General features: G+C 36.6%; 2 protein-coding genes across 2 annotated transcripts in view; both read left to right on the top strand.

Moving 5' to 3' along the window:
* LOC146467275 (uncharacterized) overlaps positions 1 to 19403 on the top strand; it is a 118761-nt gene that overhangs the window by 65008 nt on the left and 34350 nt on the right. The gene's annotated exons all lie outside the window — the stretch shown is intronic.
* Positions 1566 to 19088, top strand: LOC146467277 (tumor necrosis factor-like). The gene is made up of 6 exons (XM_085126125.1): positions 1566 to 1625; positions 6067 to 6134; positions 12238 to 12385; positions 16915 to 16962; positions 17619 to 17688; positions 18608 to 19088. The coding sequence occupies exons 3-6, from the start codon at positions 12296 to 12298 to the stop codon at positions 18955 to 18957; spliced, it is 558 nt and encodes a 185-aa protein (XP_084982251.1). The 5' UTR covers positions 1566 to 1625; positions 6067 to 6134; positions 12238 to 12295; the 3' UTR covers positions 18958 to 19088.

Genomic DNA, 19403 nt, shown 5'->3' with positions numbered 1-19403 from the left:
ACACAAGTGTAAATGAATTGGTTGCAGCTAAAAAAGTAGGGGAGTTGAAACTAAAATCAATTCAAAATAAATTGGACTAGTTTTAGTGACCAAAGAAAGTCTTGATTTGCAAGTTATGTTGCAAATTAACGAAATATTACAAAAATCATTTTGAGGTTTATGTGATGGAAAGAAAATGGAAATTTATAATTTCCATCGAAGCAATTTGCTTCTTAATCCAAGTGAAGTGATATAGCAGATCAAGTTTATTTCACCCTTCAAACAAAGTATATTACCCGATAAAACGGCCGCGTGGGATCGGTTGAGTTAATAAAAATTTGCAATAAGTTCATTTTAAAACTAGGATTGATTACAACAGCTGTAAGCTTGAAAGTTTTCTTTCGATCGCCCATAATATGGCACGAATTATTTATGCGTTTGGCTCATTTGTTTTGAAAGCTGATTTATTAACAGTCTCAAAAGGTAAACGGTTTGTTTAATCAGTTATGTCCACAAGTGACAAAATCGGCCCGATTGTAAAAATTTACGTGCTAACTGAAATTCATCTTTCTTAACCTATATTTTGCCAGATAAATGCTGGAAATTTTAAAAATTGTGTCTTTGGCTATTATTATTATTATTATTGTTATTATTATTATTATTATTATTATTATTATTATTATTATTATTATTTTTGGGCCAATAAGAAGCCAGAATTTAAAAAGAAAAAAAAATGCCCGATTCACATTAAATGTCAGGTTTTATGCACAACGAAATCCAAATAACCGAAACACCGTAAGAACTGAAATGATCGGAAGGCAGAACACCGCAAAGACCTCTTGCTCTCCCCTCTCCCCTCTCCATGCATGCTTGCATAGCTAATTATTCGCAATGCGGTTGGTTTTATATTACATATGAATAGACTTTTTAAACACAGTCTGAACGATTTGAAATTCATTAAGCCAATTGGTAAAATTATTCCATTTTTGTGCTCCCGGTATTGCAACGAGATTTCCACATAATTTCCCCTGCTGTAATCAGTAGGTAAATTAAAGACTGCTCGCGTATCATAACTGTGTACACTTTCGTTCATAATAAACTAATTTTTGAAACACAATCAGGTAATGAATCATTAAAGTTAGAATACGTAAAAAGTGCTTTTCTTTGTCATTAGAATAAATCCAAGGTATGATAATCATATCTTCCAGTAATTTTCTGTGTCACTTTATATAAACAAAGCCTTTTTCGTGATCACTTAGTTGAGCGCAAACTTAAAAACGCCAATTTCTTTTCCTGTATTATATAGAGACATTTTAAATAGCTCTACAATCGACTATGCCGTTGAGAGTACAATCCCGTTCCACAAAGGGACAGTCTTTTTGAATGGCTCTTTTCAAAGCATCGAACAACACAACCTATATTTGAGTCGGTACGAGATATTGAATTTCACAATTTCATAAAAGAGAACTTATAAAATTCTAATTTTTTTTTCAGAATTTTATCAGCTGCCTATAGGATAGAGCTTTTAAATCTGTATTCAAATAAAATGAAAATGAAATAATTCAAAACACAGATTTCTTTAGATCTCTTGTTTTGGACAAGAACCTCCAGCAACTGGGACTATCACTCTCAAAATTACAACCCCGGTAAGTCGAGAAATTAAGGCATTTTTCATTTTCTATTTTTGCCCAATATTCTCAGGTTTTCTTTTCATTATTGTTAAGTAAGATTAGTTCTTCGGTCAGAAAGGCCGAGCGTTGATAGTGGCCTTCTAATTTTTGCAATCTAAATGAAGAATGTTTGAATGTTTGAAAGAAAATGTGATTTAACATTATGGCGATAAGATGTTTGAGATATTATATCTCAAATACGTGGCACGCATTTCAACACCTTATTGAAAGAAGGCCAACATCGTGAAATCCGGCGACGACAGTTCTTTTTCTAAATGAGCCTTAGAGCTCCAAACAGAAAGAATCGGTTAGTTGAACTATATCTAGAAACAGAAAATCATTTTAATTAAGGATTTTAACTATACCTCACGCCGTTATGGCGCGGCCGGGTGATCACACTTCACATTACATGAACAGGATCGCCTAAGAATAAGCAAACCATTTTGTTTGAGCGCGATTCCACCAGACAGAAAAAAGGTAGAATTGATTAAACAAGACGGCCAAATTGCCATTCGCTGTATGGCGTCTAGTTACACTTCATATATATCCAGTTAATTTTGAATGGTCCGGCAATCGTTTCTCTAAGGGTGAATGTGACCGTGATGGCATTGGGTATACTAGCTAACCCATAACCTTATAAGTAGTAAGGTGCAGCATCAAGATCCATAATCAAATTTTCCTGTTTGGTTTGTGGCCCATTCTCGAAACTTTGAGCGCGATTTCGGCTCATCATGATCCGCTTATACCTTTATGAAAAAGAAGATGCATTGCGGTTACGGATAATTTTTTTTTCCTTTTTTGTTTGCTTATTTTGGACCTTATGGCGTGTTGTTTACCTGCATGTCATTGTAAATGTAATGTTTGTATTTGATCCAGTTTTGCTTCAGTATTGCCCAGAATGAGAAAAATGATTTTTTTCCCAAATTTGCCAGCTCGATTTGGCAAAAAATTGCGAGTAAAAAGGCCCACGTTTCATTTTAGACTGCCTCAAAGGTCCTTTAAAAAGATTTCAGTTACTTTGTGCCTTGCACACAACTGAATAAACAAGCCATTTAGTTAGGGTATGATATATCAATGAGCTTAAGAAGCAAACTTAGCCCTGTAAATTCCCTTGCAAAACGCATAAACAATTCTTGCCATTTTCCAGGTGAAAGAAACCTCTAGCTTGAGCTTGGATCAACTCATTTGCCAGTTGGGATGATTCTAATAACTCAAATGACTCGACAAACCTGTTTAAAGCGGCCGTTGTAATGATTAATATATTGTGCCGCTTTATGGACAATGCTCGATTCATTTATCTGCTATAGGTCTCCTTCAAGAAAACGTTTAGTCTTTTTCGTTTGAATAAATACCCGAAATGATATTCGCATTACATTGTTGCCGTAAGACTTCGCATGACCGAGATTCTCAGAAACTATGTTCGAGGTAGATCCAGGTGACCATTAGTTACCTTGGTGAGCGTAAACTGAAAAAAAAAAATAATGAATTGCTTTTTCTGTACAGAGAAATTTTAAATAGGCCTGGGCGACTCTGTCATTGGGAACAAGCTAGTTTTGCAAGTGGAGAACGATCATTTCAAAGCATAGTACAGTACAAGCTATCTTTGACTAGGTACGTGACACTCAAAATAAAAATTATAAAATTCGAATTTTCAACAGAATATAGATGAATAATGAAATAATTCAAAACATTGATTTTTTGAGACTTTGTTTTTGTTTCGTTTTTAGAGTTTTGGACAAGAACGTTCAGTTTTTTTGTTTCTTAGGAAGTTATACAATATGTTTTCAGACTTTTCAAAGACCTAAGCGCTAGTGTGAGAAAAGCTCTACCTTTTGAGAATTTGGTTGAAGTGTTGAATTCTGATAAAAAGATATAGAAGCTAGAGTTTTTTTAAACTTTTCTAAAATATTTTTAGGTGCCCTATATGAACATAAAACATTCATTTCAATTTTAGGGTTTGGACCTCTCTTGAAGTGAGCAGCAGAAAAATTGGCGTAGCTGCTTCCCTTTTCCGTTTCGGCGGAGTCACACAACACTTCACTCAAACAAGATGAATAAACAAATCCTCTGTTTGAGAACACTTTCATGAGACAGAAGAAAGACCCATGGCGTCGAGTGATAAATCCGTATAGTTCCATATAGTTCAGCTTATGATTCTAATTATGGGTGGCCAAGAAATAATTTTTTTTTTTAACGTGAATCAATCAACAGTGATCGCTTTGCGCGCAATTCATCGGTTGTGATCGCGCCAGCGACCAAATTAGGCGCGCGGAACAAAGCGCAACATTATGGTGCATAATCGAGCCTCGTTTCCCATAGAAATATCTTCTTTTTGCCCCACTCCAAAACAATAGAGTACCATTTCGAGCCACTGGGATTGCTTCTTGTACTGAAACTTCCGAAAACAAGATGACTTTCTAGAGTAGGGGAGTACGTCTTGTTACTGTTTGGGGTCATTTTTCTAACGGTGTTTCTGTGATTTCGGTGTTTCTGTGATTTTCTTTACCCGGTTAATTGACCCAGAAAAGGCTTTATTCGACAATTTTTAGGACAAAAAAGATTACCTTTTCTCAGCAGTTTCACTTTCATTAGAACATCCTCTGAGATTTAACGTGTCAATGACTTGTGGACATAATTGAGCAAACAAACCATTTACCTTAGGGACTATTAACGCATAATTAGTAGATCGGCTTTCGAAAAAATTAGTTGTTTTTCCTTTTTGGCAATACACAAAAACACGTTTGCTTAGTTAAAGTTAATCCCCCTTCAAAATTAACTTTTGGAACGTTTTTAGGGAACACAACTTAATATACTCTTATTTGCATGTCAAACGATGCTCATGTTGTTGAATCTGCTATCATTTTACATCGAGGAAATTGACTTTTTTTTCTACAAAAACAACAGTGACATCCAACCTTTACTTCACATATTCCTTCCTAAACAAATTCCCATTTCTTTTATTCCGAATAAATCCGTAATTTGTAGTATGACGTATTGATAAAGGCTTTGGCGAACACTACCATTATCAACTATTTACCCAGCCGAGCCTACAAAACTGAAGGATGATATCTTAATAAATGATAAAATTCCTTTTCATGTAGATAAAGAGAGTCTGAATTAAGTCCATGGAACACGATTCAGTTCACCAACATCACAAACTTTTGGAATGAATCCGTTTGATGCATACAACAGCACAGTTTTTATCGCAGTAGTGCGATGTGACATTCAAAATTTTTGTGTTCATATTCATAAAGTTCAGAATTTTTTCAGCTGCCTTACTCTGCAAACAGTCACAATCATAACATTCGCACTATTCTATTAATTTTCCCGATGAATTATAAACGAAGGTTTCGTGTTCACTAACTATAGTTCTATTTTTTTTTTCTGGCCCGCCTAGATAAGCTCTCGCTACCTCTCTTTCTCTCTTTCTGCTAAATTTTTGAAATTTTGAATTAGCTTGATAGTGAACTTGAATTTGATCGTGAATGTATGAAAATTAATGACGGATCGGTTTAGATTTATATAACGAGAGAATTTGAATTAAGCCTAGGATCAAGTCAATATGGAGCAATTCAGTTCTACAAGTGGACAATTTCATGTCCGACTTAGTCTGTTCGTTTCCTAGAACTGCACACTTTTATTTATTTTTACAGCAATACCTTACTAAAAAATTCTAATTTGTCGAGAATTTTGTCAGCTGCCTTACTCTGCAAACAGTCACAATAATAACATTTGCATTATTCTATTTATTTTCCAAATGAAGTTTAAACAATGTTTCGTGGTCACTAAAATAGTTCTGTTTACCCATGAATGTATGAATTTTAATGATTAATTGCTTTAAATTTATATTAAGAGAGAGAGTTTGAATAAGGCCTAGGATCAAGGTTCCATAAGGCACAATTCAGTTCTAAAAGTGGACATTCTGATATACCACTTAGCTGCTCGTTTCCTAGAACGGCATACTAAATTTCTGCAATACCTTATATGTAGAATTTAGAAAATTCTAATTTGCCGAAAAGTTTTTCAGCTGTGTTAATCTGCCACCAGCCAATTGAAGAGCTACATTCACCACACCTATTTCATCATAAATCCTTCTGCCTCTTCAAGAGAAGGGCATTTCCTTTGGGAACTTGCAACAGCGGCCTTCGTCCAGGTAGGTTGAGAATGAGATATGAATTGCGCATATAGCACTTAGCACCATTCAAATCCTAGCAGTATGAGACTAGTTTAATGGCCTAGCTACCACGAGTCTCCTTTGGCTTAGCGGTAAAAACCCAAACTAGTAATCGGAAGGTCGTAGGTTCAACTCCTGTAGTAAGATCTCGGAGTATGCCTGTCGGTGACTGAAAAATACATCTATCAAGGTATGAATCGCAGCTAAGCTCAAGTTAACTGTCTGCGTCTTTATCTTTCGTAGGTTTTGAAGATTCACATCAAAGGAATCAAGGTCCGGTTCATCTTTACCTTAGGACCACGTTATCCAAGGTATGTATGATAAATTTGGCCAGTAATAAAACTTTCTATTAGGTCTCCTATTAGGAACGGCCATGTTAAGTCAGGATGTGTAGATGGATACTTCAGAATGAAAATCAAAGCAATGCGTGCATAATACCTTCATTTCCCGAGACATTTGGGGCGATACTTGTGGTACATTTGCCTTTAACCACGATAAGAAGAAGAAGATGCCTTGGAGTGGTGTCTTTGAAATTCAGTATTCAAATTGACAATCAAACTTGCCGGAGGCTGCCGTTTATAATTACAAAAAAGATCGGCACAGTTTGTCATCCAAGTGGCAGATTTCTTATCTTCATGATTACAAAACAAGAATGTTGATAAATCTTTCCGACACTTAATTTTTAATGATCTATTTTCAAGTAACTGTGAGCAATCGTGATTAGAAAAGCAGTAGCAGTAACCTATTTACACTCCTTTGAATTTCCATTGGTAACAACTTCCTATAAGTTTTCTTATCACTCAGCTGTTTAAAGCTTATAAAAAGCAAATATTAGCAGCAAAGAGTTGAGCACTTTTCTGTCACATGTTTGGTGCCTAACAAAAATTGTTAAAATATTTTCCCTGCGTTGTTAAGAAACTGGCTTGTTCCGAGGAAGGAAGCCTCTCAATCAATTCTTTTTAGGAAAAAGTTATTTCAGTGATGACGGAGACTTTTAATTACGTTTTTAATTACGACTAAACTCGCAACGGTTTTACTCCATGTCTGAAACTTGTTATTATTATTATTATTATTATTATTATTATTATTATTATTTTCAATAAAACAACTAAAACATTTACTAAATGATTCCATGAATTTTCAACAATCTATTCTTTGACAACTGAAGTGATATCGTAATCAAAATATTGTAACAAGAAGCTATTAAGAGGCTGTCCGCGTTAGAACGGATAAGGCAAATTTCGGCTTTTTACCGATTTCGCTGATTTTTTTCTATGAACATCAATCATTATATCCCGTAAAAAAATATCACATTTACTGAGCTCAATGCGATCTTTTTCGCTGTTGGCGAGACGGTTTACAAGGTGACCTCAAAACTACCCAATTTACTCTTGGGGACTCTACAATTTATCTATACATTGCCGGTGCTGCCAAAACGTCATTCCTTGCTTAAACATCTTAAATATTTTACACATTAAAGTTCCGTTTCTCAGTAACATCTTAAATCTTTAACTTTTGTTTTCTGTGAAATTTTGACTGAGTTACAATTTTTTCAAAATACTTCCTCCTAAACTTCAGAATGCATTAAACGTGACATACATGTAGTTAAAACCTATTTTCACAAAAGTGGGACCTGACTTAGGGTCAAGTCTATTTTAACTCAAAAGCACTAACACCAATCTTTACGTTTTGTGACGCAGTGTTTAGTTATTAACGTGTCAAGACTCCGTTGTTCATTACAGTCTTATTCAATTAAAACACAGAGGTGTTTCAATTTGAATATTTTGTCAAAACCCTCCTAGCACATTCCAAAGGTTGGCATTACTTAAAAATTTCTGCTATTCCATCCAGTTGTTCCCTGCATGAAAAATTACAGACCCATTGTGGATCCAGCAGAGACAAGGAGACGGCTTTGTTTTGCTTTCTGAAAGCAACTTATTTGGCGAGCTGTCACTTACCAAAATGCGGCGATATTAGCGAAGCAGAGCTGATCTTGGGATTCGTGGCTCGTCAGCGACCCGGTTTACGAGCTTGCCTATCTGCCCGAGTTTTATTCCCGGGATTTGTTAGGAGCATTTTGACGAGGGATTTTGTTCTTGCCTCAAGAAGTGCAGATAGCTAGGTATATAGATGCAACAACAAAATAATTTCTCATCCATAGAATAGGATAAACACAGATTGCGTTAAATATTACAGGTAATACTAGAGATGGATCAACTCAGGTGAACACGTTCTTTTAAGGTCAAGTAATTGGAACCACATTGGGCTGGTGTTGCCTAAGCGTTGTACATATATCAATTAATCTCAACCGCAAATATCCATATCCTGTGCTTCCATTTCCTTTCCAGTCACTTCATAAGGGCTCAAACGGCAATCCTATCTCAAAAGAGTAATCTACTTGCGTTTGAAACCAGGTAAAAAGAAAACGCACTCTGACACTCGGTGCATCCATAACTTGAAATCACGTGTTTTTCAGAGGTTCGGTTTAACTTGTCCTTAGAAATTATACGTTGACTGGCGAGATAAACATTGTGAAAGTAGAAACCGAAAATAAACCTTATTAGTACAAATCTACTAGTGCTCTATCACGAATGCCGTTCTCTGATTGGCTACGCTACTCGCTATCTATTCTGTGATAGATAGTAAGTAGCGATTTTCAATAAAATGGCGCCCGCTTCTTCGCGTTTTCGAAGTGTCTGCGATGAGGAAATAGATAATTTACTTGTTTAGTTTTGAACAACTAGTAGATTTATACTAAAACAATTAGATTATTCGCTCTCGATTTCTATGCGTGATAGTTGATTCGGGCTTCGCCCTCATCAACTATCACGCGATAGAAATCTCGAGCTCGTAATCTAGTCGTTAAATGAAAACGACGACGGAGAAAAATACACCACAGCGTAAAGGATAATCGTACTTACGTGAACCAACAGCGGCGATTTTGCCATACAGAAGAATCATTTCATCGACCACTCCAATTATGACTTGTCTCCCCGCCACACTTACAATCTTCCCAGCAAGTGTGCTGGCACGACTTTGCCGCTCGCCAAGCCGGATTTTCGAAATAAATGTCCATGTCTCAGGCAGATAGTCAAGCTCGCGAATGCCCACGAATGCCCGCTCTTTTCCCAACATCAGCTCGGCTTCGGTAATATCGCCGCACTTTGATAAGTGACAGCTCGCCGAATGCGCCAAAGTATTTGAGTTGCTTTCCGAACGCAAAACAAAGCTCTCCTTGTCTCTGCTGGATCCACAATGAATGGATCCACAAAAAAAAAAAAAAAAAAAAAAGAAACGGAAGATCTAACGCAAGTCGTTCTCACAAAGCGAGGTCTCAAAAATTTATCAAGTGAATCGCAATCTGTACATATCTCAAAAAATTCCTTTTTACTTTAAGTTATTTCAAATGTATTGCAATTTGCGTCTGTCAGCAAGTTGTCTGACATTGAGGTTGAAAGGCGAAGGCATCATTGCAAACGCTGCATTTCTAGCTAGAAAAATGCGCAAGTCAAATAAACATTACAAAATGCGTCATTACACTTGAATTATTAACGACGCCGGACACGCATGAAAAACGCCTGGATGATATTTAGACGAACCCATCTAAACTAACTCGGCAGTTTTATTGGAAACAGCCTTGCTAAAGATCGTGAAGAAATCTACGGACATGACGTTCGTCATAAGGTCAGTAAATATTTTTAAATGATCGTGGGGATTTGGGCCGTTGTCTTTTCCATCAAAAATGTGCGCTTAAATTATAAGCACTACAGACGTGCACAAAATTGCCTACATATTCTTTTAACAAGCAAGAAGCTTTTTGCTCATAATTTTACAATTTTAACTCCATAAACTGCCGTTTCCATTTGCTCTCCGAGTCGATCAGCTTGCTATCCTTTGAGGAGTATTTTTCGATGCCGCGGTTGATTTCGTAGTAAGAATATGTCGCTGAACACATTTTTGTTAAAGAAAAATTTTTTGTGGAATTGCAATATTCTGACTTTGTTCTAACAGCAGTAAATGACATTGTAATACCATCTGCGGTATTTTACTACGTTAAATAGTAACCAAGATTGACGTAGGGACACTCAGCTAGTGTTTAGTGCAACATACGATAATTTTCCCTACTTCTGTATATTTCCGTCTTTCTTCAAAGAAAAATATTCTAAATGTGTATTGAGCTTCATGGGTGTCTTCGATTTCAAGATATTTATGTTTGAAAACATTTAAAATAAAGCGCAGATGAACGAAAAAGTTCCTACTTTTCATAAATCGAGATATCTTTAAAATGCCCCCACAGATTTTTCTGTTAAATTACAAGCAGTTAGAGTAAGAATTCTTGTCGATGTCCACACAAGTTTTAGGCTCGGTGTTAGATAAGAAGGCTGAACCTTTTAACAGAAAAGACAAAGTACCAATTTTTATTTTGCCAGAGATATTGGTGAAAAATGCGGCAATATAACAAAATCATCCCGTAAAAATTGATTCATTATTTACTTGAAAACGCTCTTTCAGATTTTTTTCTAATTTCGCCTACAAGTTGTCTAGATTGCGTAGTTTAACTCCCTAAAGTTTCGTCATAAAATGTCGGACTAGATTTCGAGATAATCGACAATGTTCAAAACGAGAGGCTATGCGCTACCGTTGCTATGGTAAAAGTTGTTGCTTGGAAACCGATAAGAAAATTAACTTTGATCATATGTTGAAATGGTGATGTAGTATGAAGGAGAACGAAGTTTATCGTCTATGCGAGATGTAATAGATCAAACACGAGGAAGAGTGTTTCCTCCGACTTCCAAACACCGAGAAGTAGGTTGGAAAAACGAGGCGCAGCCCAGTTTTTTTTTAACCAACTTCGAGGTGTTTGGAAATAGGAGAAAACACTCTTTCGAGTGTTTGATATAGCTTCTCGAACTATTGATGATTCCTAGAGAAATTCGAAGCAAAATTTCACAAAATTTTATAATAATTAAGATCACATTTCCAAACCTCCTTCACGATAGTGATTTCCTTTGTTTTCTCTTCATGAATCATTAATGAGTTTGAGAATGTAATTTCAAAACTTCCACCCTAAGTCCAGAAAAACTGCTGCGAGCCTCCTTAAGCAACCGAGCAAAAACACGGAATATTGGGTTTTTACTGGGACTGGGTGATATATTCGGTATTTCAAACGATTTACAGAACACTGCTATTTACTTGAAAAAGGGAATTTTTGTTTTGTGTACCACTTTTTATAAAGCTTGTTTTATTATATCTGAATAGCGAATTTCTGAGGCGGGTAATACCTTTAGTACAGCGGATATTCCATTGAAACAAACTGCTCTGTGCCGTCTATCGTAGTAATTTTACTTAGCAATTTCGCAGTTACGTCGCCGAATACAATTTAAGTTCTGATAAATAAAAATAATTAACCTGTACTTTGTTTTTCGCTGCGAATTAAACCCGATCTCTGAAACTTAAATTACGTTCTACGCAACCGTTTGAAATTCTACTTATTGGTCCTTTACATACAAGGACAATTTTTGCGTCGAGTAAGGGCTGATCAAAAACCCCAATTCTTTCATTATGCCAGGAATTTAAATTGCTCGAACAAGCTACCGTTGGTGGAAACTCTGAGTCAATATCCTAGCGCTTATCTACCATAGCAACTTTTGTACCAACTTTTGTAACAAAGCCTCGTGAGAAAGTATTTTTTTCAGTAATTAATTTATTCTGTGTAGGAAAAATTCATTCTTTTAGTAAAGGTTTGAATGGGTTACTGATCTGGGGCCACATTCACCTACCCTTCTAAGTTAAATTATATCTTTAGTATCGTTTCATAACAATAGGCCATTGTTAGTTAAACAATAGGCTTTTGTCTAGAACAATAGTTAAGATACATCTCAACTCAGGAAGGCTTCCTGAATCTTGTCCATGAATTTCTGGAATGCCACCATAGTCGAAGAAGATCCTATTTTTTGATGATGAAAGGTTATGGCCAATGTTTGCTATTACCAAAGTATCTGAATCTGTATCTGAAGGGTTTGTGATCAGTCGCACGGTTTCGAGCCTGTAATGAACTTTGATTTCCTCTTTGTTGTCTAACGTCAAAACCGCTATTTCACCAAGACAATGAACGTATCCACGTAACAATCCAAAATATTGTGCGCCTTTTATTTTGAGGGTCATCAACGTTCGACTTAGTCTGATTCAGTAAAAATACTGATGTTTTTTTTTCCCGTTTAGGATAACATGCTCAACACTGAATAATGACAATTTATGTCTAGAAGTATGCGCTTCATTGAAAGGCATTGTTTGTTATGTCAATAAATCAAGGAATCGAGAAAACTCACGCAGTTTTGAGCCATAACCGGTCTCCATTCCCGATTATGGCTCCTGCTGAGAACATATAGAATAAATTTTACGCTTTTCTTCCAGAAGCATACTCAGTGTATTTAAGGCAAGGTGTTACCCAGAAGGACGATTTAAAACGAAGATGGAAGCTCCATTGACTTTCTCTATTGTTTCCATTCTCCTGCTGTGCGCAAGCAGCTGTGTTCTGTCAACAGCCTCGCAATCAGCTGACGTAAGTTACTGTTATGTTTGCAGTGAATGAAGTGTCCTCTACTCGTTAACAGATATCCCGTATGTAAATGGGGACAGTATTTGATAGTTGATTGATGTGCAAAGCCACGGCTACAATTACGAGTTTTTGCTTGAATGTTCACGCAATTTTTCGCGTCACCAGCGCACGGAGGTGCCTACACCAGTGACAAATTTTGACGACAAATTATTTTTGTGACTTCCTGTAAGAGGCCGTGCATTGAAACGAAATATGGCGGCCGACGAGATCATTTTTTCTGCAAATTGTGTGGTTCTTATGGTCGATACCAAGGAACCTTTTAATAATTTTATTCAAGTCATGTTTAACTAAGTTTGCCTTCAATCATGTAAAGCGCATTCGAATATTTATTATTATTATTATTATTAGTATCATTATCATTATCATTATCCTTTTCCTTATCCTTATCCTTATCATTATCATTATCATTATTATTATTATTATTATTATTATTATTATTATTATTATTAGTATCATTATCATTATCCTTATCATTATCCTTATCCTTATCCTTATCCTTATCATTATCATTATCATTATCATTATCATTATCATTATCATTATCATTATCATTATCATTATCATTATCATTATCATTATCATTATAATGTTCCTGAAAAGTCATGTCCTTACCTTTCTCATGATAATCCTAAAATCGCTTGTAAAATGTGCATTTTACATGGGAAACCCCTAATTTTTTCACAAAGCAAACTTCTGGTGCCAATGTTATCTGTGCTTAAAGAACAGCAATGTTGCCTTAACTGCCACCGAGAAATGGCGTATTGAAATTTCCAAAAGGTAAGGAAATGACGAAAATTGGGGAATCTAGGAAGAAAAATTGCTAGAACTTTGCAAATTTGCCTAACAGATGATAAAGTCATTCCCCACAGCTTCATTTGTATTCCCCACGTTATCATCCATGTTTCAGAAAAGCGACCTTTTGACGAAAGAAAAATCTAGTGCAAGTATAATGTCTAGTACAGGTTTCAAAGTCAACCTCAAGACAGAATTGCCATTTTTGAGTTAAATGTCTCTAGAAGGGCTAAAAATAGATGATAATGCCTGGTCTTTTGTGACATAATAGCTATCAATGTATGCTACATTTCGTGAGGTTATCATGTAAATGGCACGAGTATTATAGAAGTAATGAAAGTTTTGAGACGAAATGTTCAATAGGTAAGGAAATGACAGTTTCTAGAAAATCGTTTTCTTCTTCAAAATGAACCGCAAATTGGATGATAAAAAAGTCCCGCTTGTTTTCTAGAAAGGTTAGGACAAATGAAAGTGCCAGCTAAGAAATAAGCACTTTCGAACGTTTTACAAATTTTTGACAATTTTTTTCTTGTTTTTAAAGGTAAGGAAATGACAATTTTATTCTAAATTCAAGGAACTTTACATTTGTCAGTATCTTTTTTTTATTAAGTACTCAACTACTCGGACCTACTTATAAATGTAAGACTTGTTCTTGCCTATTAATACTACATTCGTTGACACATAAGACTTAATTGTCATTAGTGCAATCCTCTCGCATTGCAAAGCACTCTAGGTGTTCAATTTTCAACCAAAAATAACTCACAAAGTACAAATCCCTCCACTGTGCTGGATTTAAATCATATAAATTCACCATAGTAGGTGCTGAAAGCCAGACATACACAACTAAAGGCCATGCAAAGAAATCGAGCATTTGTCACAAACGAATGGCTTCACAACGAGGGAAAGGTAACTGTGTTTTCTGTAAAAATTGTAAGGAAATGACAATTACTGTGTTGGTTGATATCTTGGCCCTGTGAAAGAGAACTTTGAGTTGACATCCATAATAAGTATTCACGGAAGGAGACGCATGCTTTGCCTCAATGTCGTGGCTTCTTTTTAATTTCTGATCTTTTTACAAAAGAAATTGGTCTCAATTTAGGTAAGGAAATGACAGTTTTCAGAATATCACGGGCAGGAAGATTTTACTTTTTTTTGAAAAGTCCTGTTTTTTTATGTTTACTGGAATGATGTAAACGTAATTACTATGCTTCTCTGAAAAAAAATCCTTCCAAGCAATTGTGGAGCTAGAACTTTGTAAAAATTGTGAAAATTTGGTTACCATGGCAACGTCAAATGTCAAGGTCATTCACCGACCATACTAATTTGTTCCCAGGCAAGTTTTAAAAATAGTTACTGAGTTTGGTGGTGTTTGCTTGCATATTAAAAGTTAAAAAGGTTATAAAGGTTCAAAGTCAAAGCGGGCAGAATCCCCCTCTCCCCCTCGGTCTAGAAAGGGTTAACAGGTGCCTAGAATAGAAACCACAGTAGGATGTCAGTTTTGAGTACTGGGGCTCGCCCCTATGTGTTTTAATGAGAACAATGGTGTACACATCACACAAACATAAAAAAATCCCTTTGACCTAAAGATGGAGACATGAAATCTAAATGAAACTGACATCTATTAAACGGGTAAGAATACATTTTCAGGAAAAAAAGCTTTTTCATATCACAAAGTTCAAACTTCACAAAAATGATCAAACTTCAAAGTTGGCTCATTTTTGACCAAAAACCCCTGAACCTATTCCTTGGAAAAAAGTCAATTTTTGAACTCAATACGAATATTCCTTTTGGACGCAAGAAAAATATTCTTTTAAAAGCTTCCAATGGAATCAGTGTGTCCGAAAACGTCCCCTGAGAAGGTTTTAGGCCTCCTAAGGGCCCAGCGACAAAAAAGTAGCCCATTCTCCGTCAGTTTGCTATCTTCTTGCTCGTCTTGGTCTTCGATTGGATTCTTACATTCCTTGACCAACTCCGAAAAGCTCTCCAAGGAACAGAAGTAGAGCCTGATGGTGGTTCCTTTGAGGTTTTTTTTTCTTAGTCTTGGTCTGGCTCATTTGTCCCGAATGTCAAAGGACTTGTCCCGCGCTAGACAATCCAAACCTGTTCCATGTGAATCCAACTCTTGGAGTATAATATGGACGTGCCTCCTGTTGTTAAGTGCTTGTGCGACAGGTGTGTCCCTACCCGCAATATGACGCTGGAACCTATAGAATTCGAACTGGCCTAAGGATTTCTTTCGAAGACTGTGGTGCATTTCAGCTTGTTGGTAATAGCTAGTCCTCCCATTTAGCGTCGCTTTTTGGGCTTGTTACTACTTCTTCAACGCCCTCAGAATCTGAGCCGAATGTTGACATGTCGTCTACGTCTTTTTGACCCTTTTCGAAAAACGCTTCCTGAGCAGGGTCGTATTCAGGGTCGTCTTCGGAACTCTTTGACTCAGATTCCTAATTCTCAGACCAGTCGGTAGATTCTGTTTCCGTACCAAAATTGCTGTCTTTGTCGCTCTTTTTCTTTCTTTTCTTTGGTGAGCGCAGTAACATCAGTTTGCAACCTCTCTGCCTTTCTCTTTTTACCAAATTTATTATTATCAGTTTCAGTAAAACAAAACCCTTCCCTGAGAACTGGGGTATAGAAACTTATGTATCCAATCTTGCAAGGTGTTCAACTGCCCGAGTGTTCGGTTTCAACTGCGACAGTGCCAATATGCAATGCCCCCAGTAGCGTGCTTGCATTACGTTTTATTGGCTCATCTTGGCTTTACTAAATTATTTCATCCTTTTGGAGGACAATTACGTATTCACCTCAGATTGCCCTTTATAACAATTATTTGAATGCGCGGAAAAAGCCATTTAACTATCATGTTCGTATACCGAGTAGTTTTAACTTTAATTTGTGGATTTCATTTAAGCACAGCATTGCAATTATTATTTAGTTGTATTGTGTAAAATAAAATCACATCCAACGTATTTTACTATTAGTCTATATTTATTGCCAGGACCTATAATGATATCAGTTCTTACTTTTGTCAAAAAATGAACAAAAAAACCTATTGTAAATAAAGGCATCTAACTGGATGAAGGCTGACCAATCGTTGATTTGAGGCGGGCCATAATTTTAACAAAAAGCACTGAATGAAGACAATTTTGGTCATAAATTACTACAAACAGGTAAATCGTCGAAAGTAATGTCTTTGTTAAGGATTCCCCATAAAGAAGAGAAAATGTTCCTGTAAGAAAATGACAATGTAAGAAAAATGCAATTTGTGGTAGGGACATTACATTGTCATTTCCTTACTTGTAAGGAAATGACAAAATTGAGGTAAGGAAATGACACTTTTTTGTAAGGAAATGACATGGTCATTTCCTTACTGTAAGGAAATGACAATTTTTTTGTAAGGAAATAACATTGTCATTTTCTTACTGTAAGGAAATGACATTGTCATTTTCTTACTGTAAGGAAATGACACTTTTTTTGTAAGGAAATGACAAAAAGTAAGGAAATGACGGAGGAACATCATCATTATCATTATCATTATCATTATCATTATCATTATCATTATCATTATCATTATCATTATCATTATCATTATCATTATCATTATCACTATCATTATCATTATTATTATTATTATTATTATTATTATTATTATTTCGATCTCTTTTTTGGTTGTTATTTTACAGGGAGGATGTCCTATCAACGTTAACGTTTACGGCAATGGGAACGTACAGGTAAAAAGAATGCTCACTGATTCACTCTTTACCCTATAGTGTCTTCTATTGTACCATAGTCTACAAAACTACAAAATTTTGATACTATCACATCAAATGAAACAGTTTTACTGAGGTATTTATTATTTATGTACTGTAACATTTAACTAAAAATAAGCAAAAGATAGGAATTCTTTAGTCAGTAGAACGTTCACAGAGTTGGTCGTTAACCAGTATTTCCTGGTCGAATTGGAATCTAGAAATGTCAGTTTATGAAGAGGGACGAAGAGCGGAGAGCTCCTCAAATATGTTTAACACCCTCCCCCTCCGCAATCTTAGACACAGTCCTTTTTACGTATATAAAGTCAAGGATTATATTAAGAACTTTTCAAGGTAATAAGCTCACTCGAAGACATTACGCCCAGAACTGTTATTCGGAATTTAGCGATAGCTTTTTACATCGAGAATTTAAACGGTAACTCGGCCGTGCCAGATTTGAACCCGCACCTACAATGATGTAGCAAAATAAATTTTTGCGAAAAGTTCGGGTTCCTGGAATCCAGCGCGCAAAAATGCCTTTGCTGAAATATAGCAAGTGAAACATGGTTGAAAAATGATTTTTTGAATTCTGTCATGTCAGAGCGCTATATTTTTTTGACTCGTCTTTTCTGTTGCAGGTTTCAAAAACCCCATCAGCTCACATCGAGGCTGCAAATAGAGGAGAGGTGACTTACCAAGAAAATCAAGGTATGTTTTTTTTTCTTTTCTTAAGCTCCGCCCAAACCATTGCCGACATCATCCAACATTGTTGGACGATGTTGCATAGTGTTGAACGAGGTGGTCAAACAAATGCAGCATGTTTAATGCAGCACTTGGACTCAAGAGTCTGGGACCAAAATCTACCCAGAATCCTTAGAAAATAAACTCGCGCCTCATTGATTTGCCCAAAAATGGCGCAAGACCGACCGACCTCTGCGTCGGAGCATCTTCTCGCCTTTCTTGGTCTTATAGTTTCACTTAATACTTTGCCCTTTCTCTTTCTATTTGAAGAGAGATCGCTTGTGTTTAAGCTTTCGTCGCAGAGAGATTCAAAACTTTATTCGTTCGCCATACTGTAGCTTGAACATTCACGCGGCAACACGCGAAGCAAATATAACAATAAATCATCGCCATGGATACAGATAACCGCAACTCAGCTTAGTGGGCATGCGGGCGCTCAACAATGTTGAACACGGAAGCCAAACGAATGCAACATTGTTGTTCACACGTGAGAACTAAAGAAATGTTGGACGATGTTGAAGACGATGTTTGATGGAAATCAAACTTCAGTTTAACATCATCCAACATCATGCAACATCGTGCAACATGGTGGCCAAACGAGTGCAAACATGTTGGATTCAACAATGTTTTCCTGGACTTTACCATATGTCACAGGTCTTTTTCAGTAAAACTGGATCTTACCCGGTTTAAGAAAAGCGCAGTCCTTGTAACAGTGAAACAAATCTCGAAAGGTAAAAAGGCACCTCTCGCTATGCCACCGAGCCAACTTCCCCCAATTGCAAAGCCCCCTTTTAGATCCCCATATGATGTCGAGTCTCTTTCTGAACCGTACTTTTGCCAGTGAGAAAGTCAAAACTAACCTAAATTTTGGTCATTTTCGTTCTAGTTATCAAAGACTGGGATGTCAACAACGCAAACAGCCATCTTGCAGGCGGCATGAAATACCAAGACGGCAAACTGACTGTGCCCACCACTGGACGGTACTACATCTACGCACAAGTTTACTACCATAACCCTGGAAGAGTATATCTTTCAGTGAATGACAAAATTGTCACCATGATCCAGCCCCCAGTACTGGGAAAGGACACTGGTACACAGTTCACCGGAGGGGTGTTCGAGCTGAAGGCCGGTGATTTCATCAAGTTAACGGGCGGTAACTTTCCACCTCCGCCCACCAACAAAATTTTCCTGTCTTCCTTTCACACGTCCTTTGGCGCGTATTTGATTTCCAATTGAGTTGAGTTTTTGCATGACGACGGAAGCAACTGCACCATCATAATGTAAGGGATGATTAAACTTGCAATTGCTTGACGTATTGCGTTAACGGGTTCTGCTTGGCTGTAATATTTGGTTTAATAAAGAAGGATGGTGTATGACTTTTGTGGATTGTTGACTGTGGATTGATCAAAGGGGTCGCGCAACTTTGAAATACAAATTTTTCCCTTTTTCAGCCACTATTTCTGATTTCCTAATATTATCTCCCGATGTCGTATGCCCCAGCCCCTCTCCCCCAAACTCTCAAAAACCCCACCCCACCTCACCCCACCTCATAAAACGATGAACGGTCCGTTGTGAACAATTGAGGGATTGTGGCCACTGGGTAAAATACAGTTGCTTTTAGGAAAGTAAGAACTAAGATGATCGAACTATGCTCTGATCAACATCACAGTCGATCGATAGGT

This window comes from Pavona decussata, unplaced genomic scaffold (assembly GCF_977016875.1).
Source record: "Pavona decussata unplaced genomic scaffold, jaPavDecu1.1 SCAFFOLD_137, whole genome shotgun sequence".
Classification (NCBI taxonomy): Eukaryota; Metazoa; Cnidaria; class Anthozoa; order Scleractinia; family Agariciidae; genus Pavona; species Pavona decussata.
Note: the sequence above shows the minus strand (reverse complement) of the source record. Positions and strands in the feature narration are given on the sequence as shown.

What these genes read in the sequence shown, in the direction of transcription:
- LOC146467277 (XM_085126125.1), top strand. Translation starts at nt 12,296, where the DNA reads ATGGAAGCTCCATTGACTTTCTCTATTGTTTCCATTCTCCTGCTGTGC. An exon ending in ACGGCAATGGGAACGTACAG is followed by an intron (nt 16,963 to 17,618) that starts GTAAAAAGAATG and finishes TTTCTGTTGCAG; the next exon opens with GTTTCAAAAACCCCATCAGC. An exon ending in GACTTACCAAGAAAATCAAG is followed by an intron (nt 17,689 to 18,607) that starts GTATGTTTTTTT and finishes TTTTCGTTCTAG; the next exon opens with TTATCAAAGACTGGGATGTC.